Source organism: Argiope bruennichi, chromosome 9 (genome assembly GCF_947563725.1).
Source record: "Argiope bruennichi chromosome 9, qqArgBrue1.1, whole genome shotgun sequence".
NCBI lineage: Eukaryota > Metazoa > Arthropoda > Arachnida > Araneae > Araneidae > Argiope > Argiope bruennichi.
In genome coordinates, this window is record NC_079159.1 from 114,548,530 (window position 1) to 114,576,480 (window position 27,951).

The 27,951-nt window shown below is 26.5% G+C and overlaps 1 protein-coding gene across 2 annotated transcripts; it reads right to left on the reverse strand.

Moving 5' to 3' along the window:
• Positions 1–4,620: 4,620 nt before the first annotated feature.
• Positions 4,621–27,710, reverse strand: LOC129984189 (tubulin-specific chaperone E-like). Of its 2 annotated transcripts, none has more exons than XM_056094003.1 (15): positions 27,583–27,710; positions 18,224–18,321; positions 15,841–15,925; positions 15,114–15,308; positions 14,678–14,866; positions 13,283–13,385; positions 12,661–12,836; positions 11,510–11,639; positions 9,806–9,955; positions 8,132–8,279; positions 7,586–7,651; positions 7,156–7,215; positions 5,965–6,056; positions 4,825–4,928; positions 4,621–4,736 (listed from the first exon to the last, which is right to left on the reverse strand). In XM_056094003.1, exons 2-14 carry the CDS (start codon positions 18,315–18,317, stop codon positions 4,836–4,838), a joined length of 1,581 nt encoding a protein of 526 aa, XP_055949978.1. In that variant the 5' UTR covers positions 18,318–18,321; positions 27,583–27,710; the 3' UTR covers positions 4,621–4,736; positions 4,825–4,835. The 2 variants fall into 2 exon arrangements, with proteins under 2 accessions (XP_055949978.1, XP_055949977.1); XM_056094002.1 differs by lacking the exon at positions 27,583–27,710 and adding an exon at positions 19,197–19,387.
• Positions 27,711–27,951: the final 241 nt, after the last annotated feature.

Below are 27,951 nucleotides of genomic sequence, written 5' to 3' on the forward strand. Positions count from 1 at the left end.
CTAGAGAATTTTTCAACATTATCTGATAAATATGCTAAATTTATTCACTAACTGCATCCATTTAATAACTCGAACCTTTTTTAAACATAATTCTTTTTTAAATTTTAAAGCTTTTATTCTATATCTATACAAGTGTGAATTAAATAGCTTGTAGTTAAATTATAGAACTATTTTAACTCAGCTTTCAGGTTTAGGGTTCTTGATTGGTTCGGCCGGCCAATCAATCAAGAATCCTCCGCATTTGTGAAAGTATTTGATCGCCATGCCTGATCAACATGGGGATTAATATGCTTTCAACGAACATTTAATGTAATCGTGTAGTAAGCTTTAGCAAAATATAAATTGGAAAATACTTTTCATTAATAAAATACCGCGATTTATTTCTAGATGAATGTCGAATGGATGCAGTTAATAATTACAATACAAGCGTAGAATATTTTTTAGTTTTTTTTATTATTAACTTCCTTTTATTGCTTATTTAAATGTTTCAATTTGTAAATGATCTGCGTTTTAAATATATCCATTTCTCCGATAATTTTACCAATGAAATTGTTTAAATTTTCGATGAAATCATCGGTTTGAATGTTTTTAAAAAAGAACTTCAGAATATATTTTTCAAATTATTAATGTCGCAATTCGTATAAATGTATTTTCAATGCTCTATATTTTTAGTGGATATCTTAATTTAACAACTACTATAATTTTATTCAATGTTTTTATTGTACCATCTTTACTTCAAAGATGAGATTTAGTAAATAAATGAAAAGATGGAATTTTGAAAAAGTATGCAATTGTTTTATATTATATTTCTCAAAATAATACATGGTATTAATTATTAGCTAATGAATGTAAATGTTTTTTGATTCTATCCCTGTAGTGCCGTCTAAGAGATTGATTTTATGATGCCATAATATTTGCAATATGTAAATTTAAAACTAAAATGTATGATAATTAAGTGTTTTTCAGAACTGAAATAAATGTGACCTTACTGTTTTATTTCGCCAAATTTGCTGTTTTAAATGTATTTTTATTTCATTTTTAACGTTTTAATGACTATTTGTACATTGACCATATGTATTAGTGTTGTAAATTTGTAAATAAAATTTTCTTATTTATTCTTTGTGGAGTCATTTTATTAATCTTTAAATATGCTGATTTAAGAAAACAATTGAAATGAACCAGTTTTCTTGCATTTAAATTTACCGAATAATAGGATAAATCGGATGTAATGTATATCTTTAAAACTCCTTTACAAAAAATGAGCAACCTGTTTCTAATAATATCTAAAATCGATCAGTTTCTGGCATGAAATTCTTGTTCTTATTTATTTGATGGTTTCTAATAATTTTTTATCAACATTCCTGTAATAGTATTTGTAAAATCAAATATATACGAATAAATTCAGCTGTTGCGTGATAATTATCACGTAACAACGCGTGCAACGCTTCTTTGCAAAACCTATTAGCTGTCCATCAGTCCATGCTTACGAATTTTACCTTACCCTTATAGGGTTTGCGAACATCAGGAAGCCAATCAGAAGAATGGGATTTTACAACCAAAAAAATAGAACACCTCTAACTTTATTATTGTCACATTTTCAGAAATTGGTGTTAATGGAATGAATCGTGTCCACAATTTTGTTTTAATCGACAAAACTGATTTTAACTGAGTTTTCAATAATCAATCTTTTTTCAAAAATCCGATCTTTCAGGCCTTTTGATGTATATTGTTATGTAAATAACTTATTTCGTTATAAAAAAATAACTCATTAAAAAAAGCCGGTGATTGATGAGATACAAATATTATAAAGATGTTCTAAGCAAATTAAATTCTCCCTTAATTTTTTTCATGCAAAAATAACGATTTATCGGATAGGAGAATCAAGTTTCACAGGATTATGAGTAATTTTATATTGAATTCAACATTTTCAATTACTCCAATGATTTAAACAAATTAAAGATCTAAAGAGTTTCTAAATATTATAATGAAATTTAAAATGAAAATTTTACTGAAGAAAAATTTAATTAGAAGTATTAAATTCAACTTCTGCTTAAAGAATTGCATAAAGATGTTATCTGAGATAATAAAATAATACACGAGAAAAAATATTTTTACTTTCCCATAATACTGCAATTGTCAAAAAATAAGAATTCGAGATTATAACGAATTTCCACGTTTTACTTCTCAACACGTTCGAAACGCACATATTTGGTATGTCTGTCCGTGACAAAGATAACGAAAAACCGCTTTCAGGTAGACGGATGGTATATGGTCATTACGTAAAATTTATGGATTCCTATGAAATTTTGGGAAAGATCCATTCAGAAAGTGTATCAGTCCAGCCGTTTGAATATACGCTAACTCGTTAGATACGAAACGAAGAATTAAGTAAGATTCGGCACATAGATTAACATCTGTAGCGTAAACATCAAATTTTAAGACAACAAGCAAATGATAGAAGACGTATTGCTGATCAAGAATTATTAAATGATTTAGATGCAATCGGAAATCCGAGCAATGGAATGGATCCATTAGGAGAAAGACAAGCTAGAGCAATTATTAAAGCTAAAGAAATGATTGGTTTTAAAATGTGAATCACAAACAGAAACAAAAGATTTGAAATAAACTGTTTTTAAAAACAATCGACCAATGTTGAAAGGAATTTGTCTGTGGTTCTAAAAGAATCGTTTTCAGGAGTAACATCAAAAGAGAACGCCATGGGTCTAAGGAGAGGAGCCCTATAAAAAAAGTATTATAATCTAAAGTGGTTAATTTAGAATAAATTAAATGAAAAGAAAAACCGATCAAAATCAAAAAGATATTAAAGAATTTTTATATTCTCAAGATGCTTATACTAGATATAAACCTATTATTCGTAAATTTAAAAAGAAATGTATATATGCGACTCGCAAGGATGAGAAATGGCACGCTGATTTATTATTTAACAAAACATTTAGCAAATGTAATGATGGTATTAATTATTAACAGTAATTGATATATTTAGTAAATATGCTTGGACTGACCCAAAGAAAAGCAAGACCGCAGAAGGAAATTTTGAAGCATTTAAAAAGATTTTAAAGAACGAATTTCTGAAAATATTCAAATTAATAAAAGAACAGAACTTGTAAATATACTCAAATTATTTAAAGGTAATAATATGCATTGGTTTAAAGCTGAAAATGTTAAATTTGAATTTTTCTTAGTTGAGTCAGTCGTACTATCAATATTAAAAATTACAAAATATTTATCAGCTAAAAATAAAAATATATAAAACGATTCATCGGTTTCCAGAGTCGAAATGAAACCAGGAAACAGAACTAGAAACCTCCATTCTTTCTATCCCCCAGACCACATATCTCTTGAGCAACAGAGGGGTCTAAGATTCTTAAAGGTGAAAAGCACAGTGTCAAATGAACTCGGATTTATTAACCAGATATTTAATTTAAATTATCTGAAACTACATGAAAATCAAAGAAATTTTAAAAGATCACTATCTAATATTGAATTCTCATTCAAATGATATAAAATATATTTTATCAATGTGAAATACTTTATATTATTGAAGAATTAATTTTGAAATTCGAAAAAAAAAATACTCGAATTTTTATTTAGCCCAATTAACTCTATTTCTATAATTGGATGAAAGTTTAATAGAACAGATGAAAAATTAAGTTAAAAGCATTCTGAAAATGGCTTTAAAATATTCATAATTTGTGTTGTATTTTCTGTTTCTGTGATCTATGTTATATTTCGAAATTTATTATCTATGAGGAGTCTTTTTAATATGATAATCTTTATAGGCTAGATGTTATCTGTAAATTGTGCCATGCATGATGTAACATATATGATGCAAAATTAGTTCAAAATGCTCCATAGAGATAGTTAGACCATTCGATTTAGAATTAATGTTAACAAATTTTCCCGCAATTATTTTTGGGATTTGGTGTTTTAATAATAAAATATTTTTAAAATTTAAATTAGACAAAGTTTTCAATATCTTTCCTCAATAACTTTATTTAATTATTAATGCAGGAAAAAATATTTTTACATTCTTTTAAAGTTGAAATTATTAATTTTATAATAATTTCAATTTTTTTTCTATGAATTTTTTTCCTCCGATAAATTTGAAGGAAACAGGATCAAGGAAGGAAGATTGATAATATAGACTCATTTTGTTTATACATAATTATAGTTAAAATTGAGAGTAAATTTTTAAAAACAATATAAATGCAGATGAATCAAGCCTAACATAACATCCTGTTACATTAGGATTTGAATTATATCTAAATTTCTTGTCATCCCACATTTGTAGCAATGTAACAATTGCAGAGATGAAATGCTATGAATCAACCATGAAATAAATTGCTACTATTAGAATAAAATCTTTTGCTAAACATATATAACTGCTGCTTCAGTTAAGTTAAAATCAATTTCTCTAATTAGTTTAAACAGCCCTAATGAACCTCACTGATATTACTATTTTTCAATAACTGCATATTGAGACTTTTTCCTACATGTATTTGCATAAACAACTTGCTAGTTTCATATGATAGAAGGAAAAAATTCAATATTCATTATATAAGAAAGAAAAAGCGATTTTCAAACACATTGCTACACACATATAAAAACATGATTTATTAGTAATAAAAATATAATTTACAAAGCAGGCTAAAATAAAATTTGTGAGCAATGCAAATATAGTACAACAACGGCAAGAGTTTTTTGAAGCTTTCAATCTGTAAAGAAACAAACAATATTAATCGCAATTTGTCCAATTTTATATTAATTCTATGAACACAGAGTAAAATAATCAAAGATATTTACTGTTTTAATTTTCACCATTCCACAGCAATTTTATCTTGATCAGAAATTGAATAGAAAGATAATTGTCTAAGGTTATTGTCCATTTCTGTTTTTTGAGATTCATCCTAAATTAAGACAAAGAAAACTGAGTTTATTCTGCCCTTAAAGGAAAGATGTGTCATGATCAAATTCAACAATTATAATTGAAACTGCTAAATTATATTTTAATTGCAATTTATTTAAGCATAGTTTAAACTAAAATTCTTAAAAACAATCTAATACTTTAATTATCCTTTAAAATGGAGTAAGATTAAATGCCTAAATTAAAAACTATAAATTGAGACTTTTTCACTTACTATACTTTAAAATAAGTTTTTAAAAACTCGACAAATTTCCTTTCTAGTGATTCAGACAACAGCAGTCAGCGTAAATTATTAATTTTGAAAAAATTAAATCTAGATCTTTTTACAAAAAATTAGCCATAATCGAGAACTTTGATTTTAAGTTTGAGAGATCTTTTAATTATTCACTATAACGAACTGTTAGAACTGAACTTTGATTCATCATGTGATATATCAAAAATGTAAAGTGATGTGAGAAATTTTTAATAGATTAATTAGCAGGTATGACTACCATAATAACTGCAAATTGCATAATGCAACATAAATAATGAAAAATTATTTTTAAAAAACTCAATAGGTCAGACTTTTAGACATAGAATTATCAGATTTAGCATGTAGTTACTTCTTGATTAGAAGTGCTCACTAAGACAGCAGTTTCAAAATAATTAGATAAAAACTATTTTTACATTTTTTTTAAATTGAATTTTAAGCTTTTCAGAGATAATCTTATTTTCACACAATTTTTTTCTCTAATTTGAATTAAAGAATATACTTAACAAAGAATAAAGAATATACTCTTAAAGAATATACTCTATTTTTCAAGTTTTTAGTTACTAAATTTAAATTCATGCACACTATGACAACATTTAGCACATTTTTTGTGTGTATATTATTGCTGCAATATAATTAAGATTAAATTTTAGCGATAAAATAAAAATAAATGTAACAAGCATAAAACATAATCATGCAGCTATTCTTCGAACAAGATTCTTAATTTTTAAAGTTTAATTTATTATTTATTAAACTTATTTTGACATACTTCTTTAAATAGACGTGTAAGTGTTACTTCTTGAGCTGCTACTTTAAACATTCTTTTAACAAGAGCTTTCAATTTACCAACAGTCATTTCAGCTGAAAAATAATTAGAAAATATAGTAGCACATAGTATGAATATATTAAATATAGTATTCTATAACTATACACAATTTAAGAATATATTTGAAAATATAAATTTTTGTTAAAAATACAAAAATAAGTTTTTTTAAAAATAATTTATAAAAATTATAAAATTAATTTCATTTTTTTTTTTAATTTTTAAAGGTCTATTCATTATTCAACATTCAGAAAAAAGTAATTGCAATTACAAGAACTTTAAGAACTAGCCCTTGGCTAATAAATTAATGCCCTAAGACAAAATACACAGCTTTATTTGCTTAAATTACAGTATTTCGTCTTAATAAGATTCAAAATTACTTAGATATATAAGGAATATTACAGATAGTTCAAGGACACCTATTGTTGACAAGGACACCACCAAGGTTGTACAAAATTTATCTTCAAATTCCTTGAATATATATATATATAATATCAATTCTAAGCAACACTTATGACCATAACAACCTGAATGGAAGCACCTTGTTTAGGAATGGGAGGATCATGGGCTAAAGTAGGTCACTAATGGCTAAAGTAGATCACCAATGGGTCAAATGTCTTCAATTTGGTGAAGTAAAGTTTACATAAGAGTACCATCTTTGTCTTGAAACTAAGTTTCAAAATTATGAGATCTCTCTTAAAATATATTTGCTATGTAAACTCAAAATGGGATGTTAACTTAATTGAATTAGATTAAGCAAAATTTTGTGGTTGTTAAATAAGATCCACATGAGATGCAACATTTCAATAAACAAAAGATTTTTATGCGACTCGTATGCTGTGAAATGCTGTTTCATTTCTGAGCTAATAAGGAAAATGGTTTTGAAAAACACTCTCCTATTAAAGAGCTACAGCAATATATATACACTTTTTATCAGCAAAACTTCTCTTTGTTTATCTTTCTTATTGCTATGAAAAAAAAATGATGACACTCACTTTTAATACAAAACAATTCAACATGATATTTTAATATAAAAAATAAAATCTGATAGCAAAAAAAAAAAGCATGAAATAATTTTTTTTTTTCCATTTCAATATAAAAAGTAAAAATAAATTAATATAAAATATTAATACATACCAGGTAATTTTTTAATTAGCATAGGCTTATCAGGCATGTTTGGACTGAAAATTTTTACACCTTTTTTTTTACATTAAGGAGCATACATAAAATAAGTGACTCATTATAATCAGTTAAACATGTAAGGCATATTGAAAATGTTATAACAATAACAGCTTTTTGAAAACTAAATGGAGACCAAATTTGGTAGTTTATTTCTTTTAGAAAATGAAATCTGTATATTTAATACATTACTAATTTTTCTAAAATAAAAATATAGTAAAAATTTCCATTTAGTATAATATGATAAAATAAAAAAATGCAAATTTTAAAAATACATAATTTTCAAATGACATTTAATTTTAATTTTAAAAAAAACTGTTATTTTAATATGTTATCAATCATCATATGTTATCAATAGTATAATAAAAGCTATTCATGCAAAGGATACAAATCAAATTATCTTTTATTAAAGCACTTTGCTCTTTGACTTCATTTTCATCAGCAGCTCCATGCTCTGAAAATAAGTAATGAAATGGTTATAAAGTTATATATTTGCATTGTTTTTACAGTTAGTTTTTCATTTAAAAAAAAGTTAGATGTAATAATAATGAATCTTTTTTTTAAAAAAAATCTAAAAATTGTTTTTAAATTAATAAAAAATGTCTAAATAAATTTGAAAAATGATGCAAATGGTAAGAAATATGATAATGAAATGAATAGTGTAGCTATAGGATAGAACCAGCAAATGACAGAAACCCAAAGTCTTAGATAGCTCTAACTCAAATCTTTATAACTACATAGGCACTTAGACTCTCTTAATTTCTTACTTTCTAAGATTGAAAAATAAAGGAAAGAAAGAAATTTAATTTCAAACATTTTCAGAGCCCTCACAATCCAGTTATGCCACTGGCCAATATAAAAAAAATAATAATAATGGTTAACAAATAAGTCATAACAATATTTATTTTAATTAATTTAAGAATATTTATTTTACTTTGAAGCAGCATGATGTAAGTAGGATGTTCTGTCATGAAAGAATCTGAAAGCTTGTTCTGAGTTCCATTTCCATAATTTGTAACCCATTCATTTCGATACCTTTTAAGGTAATCCAGTTCAGCGCCTCTCTTCTCTGACCTCTCAATCTAAAAAGAAAGTCCTTTCATTATGAAACAATAAAATTTACATAATTATTATCAATATCAATTTTAATACATAATATAAAAATGTTTCACATAACAGAGACCAAATATTTAGTTTTTTCAACTCTACTATTTCATTAAGATATAATGATCTAGGGCCATTTAATTTGCTGCTGATGTCCACAATAGAATGAATCTATAGTAGGTATCAAAATCAAAGTAACTGCAAGTTTTTATGCAGTAAAGTTGTTTGTTAAACGTAAAAGTATTTCATAATTCAAATACCAGAGCAAAAAGCTACTGTCAGCTCTTACATAATTTATTAAATTATAGTCATTGAAGTAATAATTCATAAACATCATGTCTTGTCAGTAGCATTGATCATTAAACAGATTACTGTTACTGTACTGTAATTGGGAAAAAAATTCAAGGCACAGAATAAGGTGAAACTCTCCAATCCTTAGCAAGGTAATCTTTCAAGCATGACTAAAGCAAGAGGCAAATATGAATAATGTTAATCCTTACTAAGACTCTGAAACAAATTTCTTTTGAACCACACAAAAAATAATTTAAAAACTCTCATACTGTTAACAGTATATAAATATTTCAAGAACTCCAATTATTTAAGAGGATTAATCTCTAAACAATCATCATGAAGCTAGAAGCTGTGACATAAATTTTTCAAGATTTTAACAATTTTTTAAACTCTAGTAAAGGTGATATAATAATAGGTAAGGTTTAACCCTCTTCACTCAGAAAAACAACTCACTGCAAAATTATTTACTGAATAAAAAAAACATTTTTAGTTCTTTATAAACTTATAAAAAAAAACTTATAAAAAAAACCACTGGACTTTTTTTTTTTTCTTCTCAAAGAAATCAATTTGCTAGTTTTTCTGTACAAATCTATATATATCTGACAAAAAAATTACATATTTAATAACCAAATTGTGCTATAGATGAGGTATCCAAATCAAAGGCTTAGTTTTTCAAATAGCTAAAAAAACGTTCAACTTTAAATAGACAACTTTTTTCATATAAATCAATTAAATGATAGTTTCAAACACAGATATATATTAAATTTTTACAAATTGCTAATTTAAAATAAATCTTAAATTTAAATCATAAAACTGGGCTTAATATTTGAATACAACTGCCATACCAAGTTAATTTTATAATTGCACTGTTGCGAGTTGATTTCTCTTTAAATTATAATGATTTAAACTTTTCTACATATTAGAACATTCTTCAATGAAAGTTTACGATATTTTAAAAAACAGTAAAGATATCTAACATTTTTTTTAATTATATTCTTTTAAAAAGTTAAGGTTTAGAAAATTTATCTACTTAAAAAAATCATGTGTTATCAAATTACAAATTAATTTTAATATTCCACAATATAATGCAGCAATTTTTCTGATATTTTCTTCACTTTATAAGCATATATTAAATGTTCATTCAGAAATAATGCATGAAAATTTTCAATATTTTAAATAATAATTAATAATTACAGCATGAATATTGAAATACCTGTGTTCGATTTAATATTTCAAGTCCTTGAATTTTTGCAATAATCAATTGCCTAGCTGTCTCTGGATTTACTGATAGAATAATAGGATTATTATTAACCATTAGGTTCCTTAAACTTTTCAGTTTATTTAATTCTCCAATATCTTGCCACTATAAAAAAAAAATACATCATAAGAGGAGCATTTATAAAATGTTAAAATATATTAAAAACTTATTAAATGTATAATACACTCAGATTGTGCAAATAAAAATTGCAGTTGACTTTCAGAAGTATTATTAACAACAAATTCAAGCCCAGTAAAAATAAATTTAAAATATTTGGTAAAAAACAAACAAAAAAAATGCCAATTTTTTTATCTAACAGAATTGATATTGTTTTTGTTTTTTTCAATAAAAACACATGTACAACATTCAATGTGCAGCATTAACAGATATGATCCATTTTCTTATAAAATATTAAAAAAAATGGATGAAACTAAATGATATCCCAGCATACTATGCATAACTAGACAAATTTATTTTGACATTTTATCCAAAATAATAAATTTCAATTTTTTCATAGTTAAAAAAATGAGATTATTGAACAGCATCCAATCAAATATAATAGAAGTAATGTTAATAAGAAGATTAAAAATAATAACTTTTTGCTTGGTCCATTTAAAAACAATTAATGTCTGTTTCTTTTAAGAAAATTAAATGTTTATCAAAAAATATTTTTAAAGTTGTTCTGATTCCACATAAATGAAATGAATGAGAAAGAGGGACAAATCTAAAGTTTATAGAATTCATTAACATTTGCCAATCAATTACTGACTTATTAAAAAGTCAGCTTTAAACATGTTTAATGAAACTTAAGAATTTTTTGTTTTTGTATTGTTTTAGCTACACTGGAAGGAGGTTGATAAATGAGATACCAGAAATATTATTTTGACAACTTGTTAATTCGACAAATTTCGATGCAATAGTGCATTCTATCTAAGTTTTCAAAAAATTGACAGAAAACAATTCACTTTCTTTTCTTCGGTTCCAGATAAGATCAAGATACATATCTTTTACTTATCATTTATAGTGATCATAAAAGTATCTTAAGAGTATTTTTTAATTAAGAGAATTTATATATGTACAATTCTGAAGAAATCAAAATAAAATAAGAGTAATTTAATATTTTCCAATAAATTTAAAAATCATAATTTTACATGTGTCATACAAATTATTGAATAACTCTATTTTGTAATATTTTCATTTCTATTTTGTTCCAATTTTTGAGTTTTTATCTTTTATACAAGAAGGTCAAGACAATATGCAGCTCAAATTATGCAATTTTAAATCATCAATGATAAAATAAACCATTAAATAATAAAATGCTATTGATTTTTTTTCCTCTCTCTCTTTCTTTCTCTCTTAATGATACAAACAATTTCTTTTTTTTTCTCTCATTATCTCCATAGCCAATATGAGGCTACAAAACAAAGTATCAAGTTTGACAAATAATTAATATTAAGAAAAATGTTTAAAACTTGGATTATATGTGACATAATGACATAATTTTCTAAAACTATGTTTGCAAGGAGATTCCGTTATATATTTGAAACTCTGACTTTGTTAGTTTTATTATTATGCTAAAATAGAAAAAATATTTAAATAAAATACATATCCTAGGTTTTTAAAAAAATTTACCAAAGAAAATAGAAAAAAAATAATTACCCTTTCAAATCTGTTATTTTTTATGGAGAGCACTTTTAAACTTGGAAAAAAATTTGTTTTTTCAATAGGAGAAGCATCTGGAAATTCAATAGATTCTAAGGATGTATTGTCTAAATGAATTTCTTCTAAACTAGGAAAGATAAAAAAAAATAGAAAAAATAATTAAAAACATAGTTTAAATGCACAGAATGGCTATTTAAAACAACAAAACAAATTCTATGGCTCTAACTACTATACTATAACTTTATGGCTAACTAAATACTATATTATAACTTTAAGGCAAATTTTTGTGCTAAAACTATCCAACTTATTGGAAGATAAAACTGTGAGACATGTTTAAAAAATAAAGATTCAATACATATAAGAGTAATATTTGATATGCTCATTGACTTAAATTTAGAACATTCCATTTTCGCTAAGTTCAAAACATTAAAGTAAACAAGGCATGAAAAAGTGTAATTTGAAAAAAATAATTTAAGAATAAAAGTTTCCTTACATTATTTATGAAAAATCCTAAATAATATAATATTTTATTAAAAATTTTTAAAAATGGAATTACCAGGAAGAGAATGAGAGAAAATGAGCTTTTTTTATTTATGTAGGGTGGAAGAAAAATCACAGTGTTGAAATTTATCTTAGCAACATAATTAGCCAGCAACGTTTATCACTGAAGTAATATAAATATGAGAAAGATTAATACAAAGAAAAAAATTGTTTTATTTAATTTACATGGCAAGAAAAATTCATAAATATTATTGAAAAATATTATTTAAAAAAATTTTATATTCAAAAAGGAGCAAGAGTCAGCTGACATATTAAGATAATCAGAATTTTTTTTTTAAGTAATGATGGGATTTAGATACTTAAAAAATGATTTAATTTCATGTGATTATATGCATAATGAAATTAGCATCCATCTGCAACCTGAAATTAGGACTCTTTTCTTAGAAATAAAATGAATTTTATTATAAAACATATTTATATAAGTAATATTATATTTATATGATTAAAAGATGATATTTTTGATGCTTTCAATTCATTATTAAAATAATTCACAATTAAATTATTTTCAATGAAGAAATGGTAAATTGAAAATGCATTTAAATATAACAATAGAATAACTTATTTTAGCTAAATATAAAGGAACTTACTTCATTAAGTCACCTAATTTATTTACTTCACTCCAATTCTTCAATGGATTATTATCTAAACTAAGTAATTTTAATTTAGAAAAAATTGGAAAAGTTGGAGCTTCTAAAGTTGTTATGCCATTGTCCAAGACGCACAATTGTTCTATAAAAGGCCACAGAACAGCACATGATAGAATCTGAAAAACATTATCTAATGAAAAAAAAAAGTCACTAAGACTTTCATGACTTTATAACAGCTAAATAAAATGAAATTATAATAGCAGATAATGCTATATATGGTATAATGGTAAATATTCAGATGCCATATAAGTGTTTAGACTTTTATTTAATGATTCAATAAATAAAAAGAAGCAAAGTTATTTCTTAAAACCTTGAAATGAATTTACATAAAAATAAATGCAAACAAAATTAACAATTTCAAACTTATTGTATGATTTTTTATTTACTTGACATAACAATAATCTTATCAAAGTACTTATTTAATCATAAAAGAAAAATTCAGTTTCAGAAAAATAGCATATACATTTTGATAACAAGATTACTTTTAACTGATTTGACTAACAAGATTGTTTTTAACTGACTTAAAATATATGCAATACACATGCAAAAAGTAAAGAAATACCTCTTTCCAGCAATATGCAACATCATTTAAAACAAGCATTTTTAGTGACTTGTAAATTTCTCGTATTGTTTCTTCTCCTTCAAAAATCCTCAATCGATTTTTACTAAATTAAAAATATCAAAAGAACAGAAATTATTACTTTCAGAATAAAACATATTGGCACAGATATAAATTATTCATAATAATCTCTCTTTTCACATTAATAAAGTATTCAAATTATATATAAATTTAAAATAAATAAATAATTTTTATTTTTTATAAATATATACTGTGATTCACTATTTATTATAAAAAACTAGTATTTAATTCTCTACATATAAGGTATTTTGATCAATACTATAAAAAACATTCATATTTTAAATTCATATTTTTTTTGGACATGCATATTAATTTATTAAGTATTCTTCACAGATATAAAGCACTCAACTAAAGAATGTATTTTTTCAGTTTCAGTAGCTCCACTAATATTCAAATAGATTTTAATAACAATATCAGTATTTTTTAGTTCAAATATCAGTATTTTTTTTTCTCTGTTTTGGAAACTGGACTGATCTATACAGGAGAAAAGAAGAATAAGCAGAAAAGAGATTAAATACCCTGATTTAACAGTCATAAAATTTTTTGTTTATACAGCTAAGATAATAATCTTTTATTCTTGCATTGTTTAAATAAATCAGCAATTTTTAGATGAAAAATTAAAATTATTAATTAATTTATTTATTTAGTATTCTTCACAAATATAAAGCACTCAACTGAAGAATGTATTTTTTCAGTTTCAGTAGCTCCAGTAATATTCAAATAGATTGTAATAACAATATCAGTATTTTTCAGTTCAAATATCAGTATTTTTTTTTCCTTCTATTTTGGAAACTGGACTGATCTATACAGGAGAAAAGAAGAATAAGCAGAAAAGAGATTAAATACCTTGATTTAACAGTCATAAAAAATGTTTTTTATACTGTTAAGATAATAATTCTTTATTGCTGCATTGTTTAAATAAAACAGCAATTTTTAGATGAAAAATTAAAAATTTTCTTTCCTTTACTGGCTTATATGAACTAACCTCTATTTTATAATGCTTTTTAATTTCCCTGTATTTTCTTATGTAAATAGTTGAATAAATCATGAAAAAAAATCCTAAGTAAGAAAGTCAATATTTATGAATGAGAGAAAATTTTGATCTATTTGGACCTAGATATGAATACCGCTTTATTACACAAAATCATTACAAAAATCCAACAAACAGTAAATGTAGTAACACACAAGAAATTTATTATTATTGTAAGTAACTTAGAAGGAAATTCAGTTTTTGAAAAAAGAAAACCAAAAGTATGAATAAATTTGACTATAATGCTGAAATTTAATTAGAAGAAATAAAAATCAAAAAAACCTTACGAAAGTACTAGGATGGAGAGGTATGGTAACTGCTTCACAATACCATTCACAGCATCCCATGTAGAAAACAAATTTTGTGATAAGTCAAGGTCTCTAACATTTGGTACAAGCTCTTTTAATTCATTCTCTTTGCCAGGTCCATTAACAAGCATACCCGTTAGAACAATATCTGTCAGTTGAGAGAAATTGCTGAAAAAATAAGTAAAAACAAGCAAGTTGATTATGAAAATCAATTTTACTTTGATCATCAACAGAACTTTCAGCAAAAGTAAAAATAATCTAATTGAGAAACAATTTCCCTTAATCAAAAATTAGAATATGTTGGTTATTTATAGAAAGTAAAAGAAAATTATAAAAATTTGAAGACTAAATAAAATAAAAGTTATGATTTTATTAAATTTTCTACCCCAAAAAAATTATTTTAATAACAATTTACCTCTGTTTCCCCATGATCTTTGCCATGCCAACCATTTCAATATGTCTTTCTTGTCCAGATTTTTGAGGCAAGTTAATTAACTTTGGTATCACAGTAGAATCATCTGCTTTTCCATACTTGATCCTTATAGCAGCTGGACATGAAATCCCATTGTCTGCTTTAGAAATCTTAATAAAACTACCAGCATTTGGAACTCTAAAAGAAATTACATTTGACACTTTAAAAAAAAATCATTTCAAGAAATATTTGTGCTTTATTTAATTACCTGTGCTTTTCAACTCCTATACTTCATAGCATATTTTTCTATGCCATAAATAGTTACAAATAACTCATTTAATATAAAATGTTATCTCTTTTATGCACATATACAAAGGATTCTTTAAGGAGAAATGGTAAGAAATGACTATTTATTTTACAAAAGTGCTATCACTTGCATGATTGTAATAATATATTTTTTCACTATTTACAATATTTTTTAATTGCTATGATACTTAATTAAGACTATTACACAATTCAAGTAAATACGAAAAATACAATTCTCTTACGAATATTTTAATTTTTTAAATATAAAAAATGACAAAAGAAAATTCTTATTTAAAATTTACAATCGCAACTATTTAATTATTTTCAATCTTATAATAGATTTGCAAAAATCTTTAAAAATTTTCCACAGATTTTTTTTTAATTCTTGAATTTTAATTTTAAATTTAATAAAAAATAAACAAACCTGGTGGTAAAATAAGTTACATCCTTATAAGATCCACTATGTTTACCACGGGATGGATTGTCCCATTCTATACCCAGCCAGGTACCTAAAAAAAATATAATTTAAAAAGTACACATAAATTAACTAATTCTGACATTTTATAAAATTACAAATACATATAAAAGACAATTATTTTTGTTTAAAATCAATACAAACATATTTCAAATTGTAAAAAGCAGAGAGAAACTGATAAATAAAATAATAAAAATAGCATAAAATAACTTAAAATAAAATTTAAATTAATTAATCCAAATGTTTGATGGTCACTCAAGTGTCCTATTATTCTTAGTGTCCTATTTATTATCAAGTAAAAATTCTCATCCTCTTTCTCTAGGCAAATTGCAAGCAAAATTTGATGCATATCTAAAATTTTGTATTAAGATCATATACAGAAAATTAATCTTTCAAGCATTTTATGTTGTAGTATTATTACATTCATAAGCACATGGATAAACAAATTAATTAACAGTCAAACTTATGCAAGATTTGGAGTAATATAAAATACAAAATTATTATTCTGTTGATAAAGCTATTTGGTGGTATTCATCTATGGTCATTACTTGTTACTATAGGTTAAAATAGGTTATTACTTTGATATTTTATGTTTATTTGAACATGTGCAGAGAAATTTTCCAATGACATATTTCATCTAAAATTTGATATTAAATTTGATATTTAGGTGTAAAAACTGCAGCCAAGTTTCAATTGGCTAGCTCATTTTATTAAAAAAAAAATTAAGCTATTGTATTTCCAGACATAAACCCTTCAAAATATTTTTCTAACTGAGGGAGGCATAAGATGTGGAAATTCATCAAAACCTTATGATAGGATTTTTTGAACAATTACAATACTTTTTTTTTTTTTTTTTTTTGTATATTTCAAATACAACAAAATAAAAATTAAATTGCAAAAAAAAAAAAAAAAAAAATTAGAAATATAACATAAAATAATAATATAAATCCATTATATAAATCTTCAATATTCTTGTTAATAATAAAATATAAATAATAATAAAATTTCCCAATTTGAAAACTGAGAATAATTTATTCTACTTGGTTGTTTAACAAGTAGTTGTAATTTGGTAACTTGGTGGTTTAGATAAGTTAAGCATTACTGTTTATATTATTCTATATAATTCTGTTTTTTTTTTTTTTTTTTTTTTCACCTTAACAAAATTTCCTAAGCATTAAAAATTCTTTATATATAATCACAGAAGAATCTAAATATAAAAAAAGTAGCATTTTAAATAAAAAAAAATTTGAAAATGAAAGGAAGTTATTGTGATGGGCATTTGAATTTTGATTAAAGTTTTCAAATATTTTTATTTGTTTAAATTAATTTTTATAGTTAATTTACATCTAAATTAAACTTAAAATTAAAGGTAATTATAAAAATTAGAAAGCTTATTGTGAGTATAAAAACTAATTATGTATTTCATAAACAAATAACAGTTTTATTTCAAGTATAAATTTATTAAATTCTTTTTTTCTTCTTTACTTTTTAATATTATTCTTTTATAAATATTTTAATTTAAAATGACATTCTCAGAGATCTAATGTATGTACTTCTCCTGGAGGATTCTGGGGAAAGAAACCCATATTTGCTGATTATTCGTCTACTGAATCTTGTGATTTTCAATTTTTCTGGAGGAGGATGGGGGAAATTAAAGAAAAATTTAAAAATCAACAAGAGTTTTATTATGAGCAAAAAATTAACACAATATTTAAAAATATTTTTTTTAACTTGGTTCAATTAGATTGTCATATTTTGAAGCTACATCGAGGATATTTTGTGACAGACATCATGATTTTCAGCCACAAACATATGACAAGGATGGCACATGATCCTGTATTTTCTCCCCAATTTTCAGCACCAAAGAAGCATATAATGGATTTAACAAATACTAGTCAGTGTTCATGAGGAATCTTGTGGTGGATTGAGTTATAAATTTGTGATCCTTTAATATCAAATCGATTTTTCTGCCAAGTCTTTAATTAGATGATTCAACTGTGAACCTTTAATGATGAAAGAAACTTTAATTAAAGAAAAATCTTAATGCCATCAAAATTTAGCAATAAAAATGAGTTCTCTTTCTTGGAAACTAAAGAATTCCAAAACAAAGTATTAAACATCATAAAAATTAAGAAATTATATATGAAGGGGCAGGGGTTTTCCTAGGAACAATATAATCCCTACGAGAAGAAAGAAAAAATTTTAGTTATAAAATGTAACTACTTAACTAACAAATATGAATAACCAGTTTGTTCAAGTATTATTATTATAAATCTTTAAAATACATACATATAGACATAAATTATTAAGATAAAATGTAACTTTTTCTTACCATCCATTCCAGATATTGGGCCTATATAAAGAACTGTACCATATTCACCATCACAATGTATTCTGCAACCGATTTCTACTGTACTTGCACCCATGACTCTTTGGAAAAAAAGGGAACAAATAATTAAGCAAAGTACTGAGGTGAAATGAGTAATATGTAATACCATTTCAAATTGATGGTAGAGAGAGAGCCATAAACGACTGACTCAAAAGAGAGAAATGTTATACATATTTCTACATCTTTCTACTATAGAAAAAAAATCCCTAAAATGAAACAACTTTTAATCTAAAGTTTCATTATACAAAATATTAAATATTAGGATTACAACTAATTTTATTTCAACATATTGATTAGTTTTAAAGACATTATAATCATATATAGAACTATTTAATTGAAAAAAAATGGCTCATAGTAAAGCCTTTGTCATACTTCAATCAGAATTAATAAAATTATAGATGAAATATCTAATATTATACTTACAAACTACTTTCAAAAATTCTAAATTGAAAGAGATACTATGATTAAGTAATAGATTTATAATTATTGATATTAATAAAATGCACTCAATGAAACCATTTTAGTGCATAGTTATAAAAAGAAATTTTGTCAGTAATAAAATGAAATTTTGATGGGTATTATTTTACCATCAATAAATACATTTTTTATGGTTATTGTATAAAATATACATTTTCTTAAGTATTATACTCTTTAAACCAGTTATTAAAAATACAAAAAAAAGTATTTGGCTCATTCAACAGTAAATGAAAACATAAGAAATTATTGATCATGATTCATATTATTTTGACATAGTCTAATCAGAACTAGAAGTAACTCTACATGAAAACTTAACTTGGAAACAGAATATTTCAATAAAAAAATTTTCTCTTGTTAAGAATAAAGAGTGGAATACTAATTAATTCTTTAAGTTTTGCAATTTTATTTCATCATGTGTTTACGCATAGCAAAAACTTACAGATATGAAAAAAATGTACAGGAATTTTCTTTTTAGAATCAATGAAGAAAAAATTCTTCATAAACAAGGTTTCTGTCTTATAAAGTAATACAGAAAATTCAGAATAATATAAATAAAATAAAAAAAGTTTAATCAAGTATTTTAGCAGACTAACATAGCGTTTTCAAAAAAAGAAAACAAAACAAACTCGACTTCAATTATTTCACATCAGTTCTAAATACTTTTGCTTCACTTTTTTTTATTTCGCAGTAACAATTTTTAATAAAAAAAAAATTAGCAAATTTATCATCCTTAACAATATTTCAAATATAAAATAAATTCTCAAAATTATATAGAGAAGTTATTAACCGGTATATTGACATCCATAAATGTTTTCGTTAACCACTTTACGATTCTCACGGCTGTTTTAAGTTCCGAATAAATTCAGAATGTTACTCATGGCGCCATCTAATAGTTTAGGAAGCAATGACTATATTTAGATTATTATTGAAACTGAAACTAGTCATCATATATTTATATTAATATTGATGAATATCATTATTTAAAAAAAAAACGCACGATTTTACACCATTCTATCGCAGCGTCAAAGAAACACCAATCAGTTTTAGGCTAATTGGCCTAAGATTACGAAAATGTTGATTTTTCTAAAATTTTAATATTTAAAATTTCATAAGTCTGTCAGATTTGATCGCAGGAAATAGAAACGTTTATTTTTACTTTTTTTTTATTTCATGGTTGGAGAGTCAAGAATATTTCGGAGGATTTAATTCTTTAGGACCAAAGGTCTGAATAAAATTAAGATATCATCATTTTTTTAAGCATATTTATTGACTGAAACAAAATCAATTATTATTTGCATCATTTAAATCCTTTTGAAAGTGAAACTAGAAGGCTGAAATCTATGATGAATTAGAGAAATTTTTAAAGAATGATTCTTTGAAATATTGCATAAATTATGAAAATTATTCTATAGTGAGCATAAAATTTCGATGCCGAACTATTTTGTTTCCTGTATTCACATTTTTAAAAAATACATACTTGGTTTTAGCAAAAAGGATTAATTGAGGTCATTTCTACTTTAATGTTCAAATTCTACGGGAGTTGATCGGAAATAGAAAGGCACATTGTACAATGAACAGAACTGCTTAAGGCTTCTATATAGTATGAGTTATGACTATTAAATAACTATTAAAATTTGAAGTTTAAAAATGCTTTGCTGAAGAAGCTATTAAGAGGCTAATTTTCATAAAATGTTACATTAAAAACTTTAGCGACCATTAACACCGGCTAACCAGCCAGTCGTCAAAGGCTGCAAGTATAAAATAAGAGAAGAAATTTATAAAAAAATTTCAATTTTAATGAAATATTCCAAGAAATGCATAAAACTCTTCCTCATAAAGGAAGCATCTGCCCATACTTCTAAAACTTCTGACTATAAAAAAGCTTTATCTTGCTTATAAAGCAATCTAGATTTATTATAAAATTTTCCATTTGATTTAAGCTGGTATTGGGGATACTTTTTCAACAAAGAAATGTATTACATGCAAAAAAAAAAGAAAAACAGTAAAAGTTATTATTTTCTATTATATTTTTTTATAGAAATAAAAAATTATTAAACTATGAAATTTAAAATACAAAAAAAAAACAGTTAATGTTATTTAATTGCTTATTCAAAATACCGTATTTTTATGTATTTTGCTTTGCCAGTGCTGCTTTTAGAAATCTATGTAACGTGGAGGTGACAAAAGTCATAATGCCTCTTAATAACATGTCTAACCTCCTTTTTCCTGGCGAAGTGTAGCAACTCTATCTGACATGGATAAGTCCCCTGCAGAATTATTGAGTCATGCTGCCTTTATGATATCCAAAATTGCGAAAGTTTTATCGGTGTAAGATTTTATGCACGAACTGACTTCTCGATTATGTCCCATAAATGTTCGAGGAATCCTATAAATGTAGGTGGTCAAATCATTCGCTGGAAATGTCCAGGATCTTCTTCAAACCAATCGCGAACAGTTGTGGCCCTGTGATATGGCGTACTGTCATCCAAAAAATTTCATCGGTGTTTGAATACATAAAATCCATGAATAACTACAAGTGGTCTCCGAATAATTGAACATAACCATTTCCATTTAATGATTGATTTAGTCGAACCAGAGGACTTTGCCAATTCTATGTAAAAACAGCCCATACTATTATGGAGTCACCATCAGCTCCATAATAGTATGGGCTGATGGTGACACAAGTTGCCACAGTGTCTTTGTGTCAACTTGGGTCTTCGTGGCTACTCGAAGCGCCATACTCGAACCCTACTACAAGCTCTTACCAACAGAAATCGTGATTCAATTAACTAAACCAAAGTTTTTCAGTCTTCTAGGGTCCAACCGATATGGTTAAAATCCCAAGAGAAGCATTATGGGCAATATCGGGCTGTTAGTAAAGGACTCGACTCGATCTTCTGCTGCCATAGACCATTAAAGCCAAATTTTATCGCATTATTCTAATGAAGACGTCTGGCGTAAGTTCCCCAATCATTCCTGCTGTTTTTTTCAAGTATTGTTGTTTGTCTGTTAACATTGATAATGCTACGCATTCATTAAGTGTAGGGGATCGGTCATTGAGTTGTCCATGGTGGAAGATTATGTCTGAAATTAGGCATTCTCGGTATACTCTTGACACTGTGGATCATGGAATGTTGAATTCCGTAACGACATTCGAAATGGAATGTCCCATGGGCCCAGCTCCAACTACCATTCCGCTTTCAAAGTTTGTCACAAAAAAGTTAGAAACCCTTTAACATGAATCACTTGAATACAAATGAAAACCTTGCCTATGCATTGCTTATTTATACATTTTGTAAGCTATACTACTGCTATCTATATATTTGTATGTTGCTATCTCATGACTATTGTCCTCTCACTGTTTATGAAACATTCGAATAGAACCAACTCCAATGGCAACATAACGCTTAATAAAGCGTTATATTCATCTGGTTAATCTATTTTCTAACTTTCACAATACTCTCGTTTCCTTTTTTGTAATTTAAATGATTCAGATATTAGATAGAGTCCTTCCTTAGCTTTCAATAGTGGAGGGAAATCACAGATTAAATAATTGATGAGACAGTAAAAACAGTTTGAATTTTAGGGTGACAATGTAATCTATCTTTGAAAGCTAAACAAAAAATAATTTTAAAAAATTGCCAAAATTCAGGATAAATTTTCAAGACTATAATGTATATTTTATATAATATAAAGAGTATAATTTTTTAAATTTTAAGATGGTATGCAAATGATTAATAAGTAGCTATATTTTTGGAAGTTGTTCCAGAAAAATGCCAATTTTCATTTAATTTTTGATTAATTGACATCTTAGAAATTTTTATATTGCAATAATAAAAAAGAATACGATTTAATGTCTCTTTACATAGCTTTACCCCCAATAAAACGGGAGCACTGATCAAAGCATGTAGTTAAGATAGATTTATTTTCTCCTCAAAAATAATTTCTCTGAATGATCATTATTAAAATAAAGGTGAAAAAAATTTATAGAATGTGCAGTAAGTAAAAACTATTTATATTCAGCTTATTCGGTATTTTTTATAAAAAAAAATTGAAGCAAATAAAATCAAATTAAATACTTAAAATGCAAGTTTAAAAAGAGAAAGGAAGAAGAGTATAGAAAGTTACTGTGTGGAACTTGTCACTGTGTTTAAAATCATTACATATCAACAACATTTTATTATGAATACAAGAACAATACAGGTAACATTCATAGTTACAATCGAACAGTTCGATTACTATACAAAATTAAATGTGAACACATTTTTTTGGTGAGTTCATCAGTATGATGTAAGTGGTACTAAAGTCAGTGAAAATTTCAGTATTTTAAAATTAATGATTATAGACTTAGTTAATTCATAAGACATAATTTTTTGCTTTTTACTTTCTCATAAGTGAAGTATAGGGGAAGCACTGCATTTCGCAAAAAGAATTCGAACTCGTAATGTTGACTATCTCCAAGTGTCAGAACTCCCCCGAGGCCTAGATTTTTGGCATTATATTTTTGGCCTATGAAACCGATAACTTAAAAATACCTTGAGCTATACGGATAAGCCTAATTTATAAATCTCAATCAAAATTTAGTTTATAGGTTTAACATTTAAAGCGTGGGCCGGGACTGCCTAGTTGGCACGGCGTTGGATTCGCGTCCCTTGGATTGCGAGTTCGAACCACGACGGCTGAAAACTTGTGTGGTGGCTGGCGTGCATATAAATCTGTGGTGGTCACGAAGTCTTTCATTTCCAGAGTAATGCCATTGTGGATACTGAATCAGGGGTGGTAATCGTTCTCTTATTCAGGTCTAAATTACGATCTGTGAATGCAATGCATGAATGAAGTCCGCTCTCTAAAGAGGGTTGTGACGTGTGTGTAGTTAAATCGTACTCTGGGTCCCAGATGGCACTACAGAAAAAGAAGAAACGCTCCCTTGGCTTAAAATCACTGATTTCTTAAAGTCAGTGGGTGTGTTCATAAAACAACAACAAGTGCAATTTGAAACAAAAGCAATATCTAAAATACAGATCGTTATTAAATTTTGAACCAAATCTGTCAAATGACTGCCCGTCTGTCAGGCTGTAATTTAGCATGCACGAAAACATAATAATTCGTGTGTGCAAAAGCTTAAATCAATGAAATTCGGTATGTTATCTTATGATTATAATTTAATGTCAAGTTTTGGTGTTACTCAGTCGGCTGACGTCGAAAATATGTATTCTCACGATAGATTCGCAGAGCTAAAGATCTATATTTCGTAAGTATGTTCACCAAAACCATGCAAGGCCCACACAATTTTATACCGGTGGAGAGAAATAAATTTACTGGAGTGTATGCGATAAAGTTTAACGAAGACAGTTGGTTTCCGTAATACAATGAGAGAAGCGATGCTAGGGGCATAGTCCTCATAGAAATACCCAACCCTCCCCCCTGATTTGTACGGCAAAGAGAGATTCGAAATATTTGAAGCTGAAGACAAAGACCCCACCCCCACCCATATTTAGATATAATATTTTGGGGAACATAAACAGATTTTTCATAATAAAATTATAATTATAAGATAAGATTAGGAAACGGATTTTTTAATGTTTTCAATTTTTTTCTTAGATAAAAAAAATTCTAATAAAGTTTATTTAAAGGATCAGTTATTGCTTCTAATCTATCACTGATAAAAAAAATTTGATTAGATTAAAATGGCAGTTAAATGTGTGATAAAAAAATATGGATGAAAAATGAAATTAGAATTCAGTTATCTTTTATTATGCAATCAAAGGAATGTGAAAGTGAAATGATTAAATCAATGTATTATGCTTATCTATATCCTGGATCATTCTTCTTATCAGTTAGACTTAAATCCTGAATCAACATATCTCTTTGAAAAAATTTTTTAGTTATTATGAAAAAATGGGAAAAATTTTCAAAGATAAATGTTAAATTTCAACATTTTGTTCAAATATGAACTTTGTGTATGAAAAACTTTGTAACAGCATTTAGATTGAGTTTTAATTATCAACAACTTTGATATGAAGAAAATTTTGAGTCATTGTCGATAGTTCTACAAACGTCTTTTTTTTTAAATGAAAACCCACACACACACACACACACACACACACACACACACACACACACACACACACAAACAAACAAACAAACACACACACAAACACAGGGATTTAATGGATGGATCTTTCTTATCAGATCTTTTATCGTTGCTATAAAGGAATTAAATTTGTTTTCTAATGTTGAAGAATAGAAGTAATATTGGATTTTCAATATATAAAGGCAGCTTTTTGACAATAAAAATAAAATTCAGTTTAATACAATAGATTAGAAGACACTAAAAAAAATTAAAGTGACGTTTAGCGATTTCCTTTTAAGAACTCTCTAATTGAACACATTCATAGCGACATCTAGTGAGGCTCTGTGAATCTAAAAGATGTTTAAAATTATTTAAAGTTTATCTTGTATATAAAACTTTAAGAGCCATTTATATAACAAGATTTCTTAATCCATGGTTCGCTTTGAAATACTTTCACCTAATTTTGAACAAAATGCTTACAATTTAGAGCAGATGCCACAAAACTAAGAAAAAAGAAAGAAAGAAATAATCCAGTATGTAGCTATTTATCATACGTTAAAAAAAAGTAGGCATGATTGCGAAACAGTACGGCATATCTACAGGAAAATTTCCTTGTACTTTTGACGCATTTCATTCATGAACTGATGCAGATCCACAGTTCTGATATAAGAAACCACGTGCCAAATTTCATCCGTCTTTTTGAATTAGACAGAGACAGATTTAAAGGACTCAAACGAGTCTATTGATAAAGCGTTCATATAAATGTAATCTGAAAAAAATTATTTTTTGGGACTTAGGGAGATCTAAAACTTAAAAAATCAACACATTTTCCAGACTGTAATTTTTAATGTTTGCATTTATTTCTTTATGCTTACTTCATATATGAGAAATGCTGAAAAATGTTCAATTTTTTTAATTCAATAAAAAAATTTAATCGATTTATAAAATTTATTATTTATTCTATAAAATCATTAGCGCAATATTTAGCAACTCAAATTTCGACAGAAACGTAAATTTGGATACCTCCACAGTTTCAAAACAAAAACTTAGTGGGGCATGCATGTACACATATTTCTGCAATGTGTAGCCTTTTTTTTTTTTTTTTTTCCTTACATTTATGCACGGCACAGATTTACCAGAGTTTCGTTTAAACTAAAGAAATTTATCATAGTTTTTAATTGACACCTCTAAGAAATTTATGAAATCTTTTATTGGAAATATATAACTTAAAAAAATCATCGTAAACAACGAATTGAATAAATAGTGACCAGCCTTTCCATAACATTTGAAAAATGCACGCGAGCTGATCATTGAAAATTAATGCTCATTGGAAAAAATCTCATTTTTATTACCCATCCTGTTTAAAGTATTTATCTATGCATAGAATAAAAGGAAGTCTCCTGAAAGCCACTGTATGTTTGAAAGAGAAAAACTCGAGAAATACTTTACTGATATTGGATATATTTGTACCATTTTGTAGGATGTTTATTGGGGAAGGTTTTAGTATATTAAAGTCATATCAAAATTAAAAAAGGAGTTTCATAATTGCGATTTTAATTATTTTCCAACTACAAATGTCCGAAAACCTCAAAATGCGCATGCGCAAATGCTGTGCAAGAGCTGTGGTATGCATATGCTAAACATTTCTTAGTTTACGTCTGATTTTAAACAGCGATTCAAAGCTCATTATGCGCCCTCCCCCCCCCCCAAAAAAAAAGAAATCAACCTTGGCTGGAGCACATTAAATGTCAAAACGCGCTGTTTGTTGCTCGATAATGAAAATGCAGAGGAAAGAAACTTCATTTGGCGAATATCAGAGAAAAAAACTTCCACACTTGGGGAATGAGAATCTTTTGTTGAGTGAAGTAATCGTCTCTCTTTAAATCGTACTGCAATTGAATTACAGAGGCATAATGAATCAAACTTAAGTTTAAAGCTAATTTAACCCTTTAAAGGGCCATTTTTTTCTAGTCATATTATATTAAAATATTTTTAGGCTTGAAATTAGAATAAGAAAAGGGATTCATTTAGCTTATTAGATAAATTTAATTTCATTAATTAATTAATTTGGTTAATTAATAATTAAGTAAAAAATCAAGACACATTCTTTTGTCTGAGATAAAGAACTGAAGCGCCTAAGTTTCTGACTTACTAAAAAAATTTGTCAGAACTTATGCCAACCTACATAATTTCATACAAAGATTGATAAATTTGGTGGGAAGCATACTATCCACGGCCCTTGAAAGGGTTAATATGGGCTAAATTAAGCTAAAAATTAGGAAATTAATTAAGTTTAAATTAAATATTAAAATATTACACACACACAGATGTGTATATATATATATATATATATATATATATATATATATATATATATATATATATATATATATATATATGTATATATATATATATATAGAGAGAGAGAGAAGCGCATTCTTCTCAAAATAGAAAATTGATTAAAATTTTGTTACTATTGTTTTTTGTTGCTGTTTATTTTCTATTTTGTTGTCTATACATAGTTGCAGGCTTATTTTTCAACATTTGCCAGTTTATTATTATTATTATTGATCCCTAACGTTGATTTCCTACAGATTGTGCAATTGTATTCTCAGAATACAGTATGCGATCTCATGATACTGCTAAACGATAATTTGTTCATAAGTTTAATTGCTCGTGAATGGAGGTTCAATGATATTAACTTCATAAATAGTTGCAAGAAAGGAAACAATGCCATTGGATATGAACGTACCCCACGTTACAAGTTATGAGTCCGCTATAGCGGGGTCTGGTAGTGCTTAGCAATCGTCAAGAGGAGCGAGTTCCAGCAGTTTCTCTTTGCGAAATAGGGCAGGCCCTCGGGATCGAAGGATGTATTTGCGACAAATACTTGCAAAGCGATGCCTCGCGGCGCGGAAAGCCGCAGAGCGACTCAAAAACAAGACGCCGCAAAACAAAATATGGCCCGCAGCGCGCCGGAATGGAGTACGCGCGGAAAGGAAGTGCCCGCGCAGAGGAAAAGCTGCGCATGCGTCCACATGACAATTTCGCTGATCGAATTTTGAAATTCACAGATATGCAGTGGCGTAAAGGCCGGGCGAGGTCCTGAATATCCTTTGGA

Coding starts and splice junctions, on each gene's coding strand:
- LOC129984189 (XM_056094003.1), bottom strand. CDS start 18,317: ATGGGTGCAAGTACAGTAGAAATCGGTTGCAGAATACATTGTGATGGT. Junction 15,309..15,840: donor GTAACTTATTTTACCACCAG/GTTTGTTTATTT, acceptor AATTTCTTTTAG/AGTTCCAAATGCTGGTAGTT. Junction 14,867..15,113: donor AAGATCATGGGGAAACAGAG/GTAAATTGTTAT, acceptor TTATTTTTTCAG/CAATTTCTCTCAACTGACAG.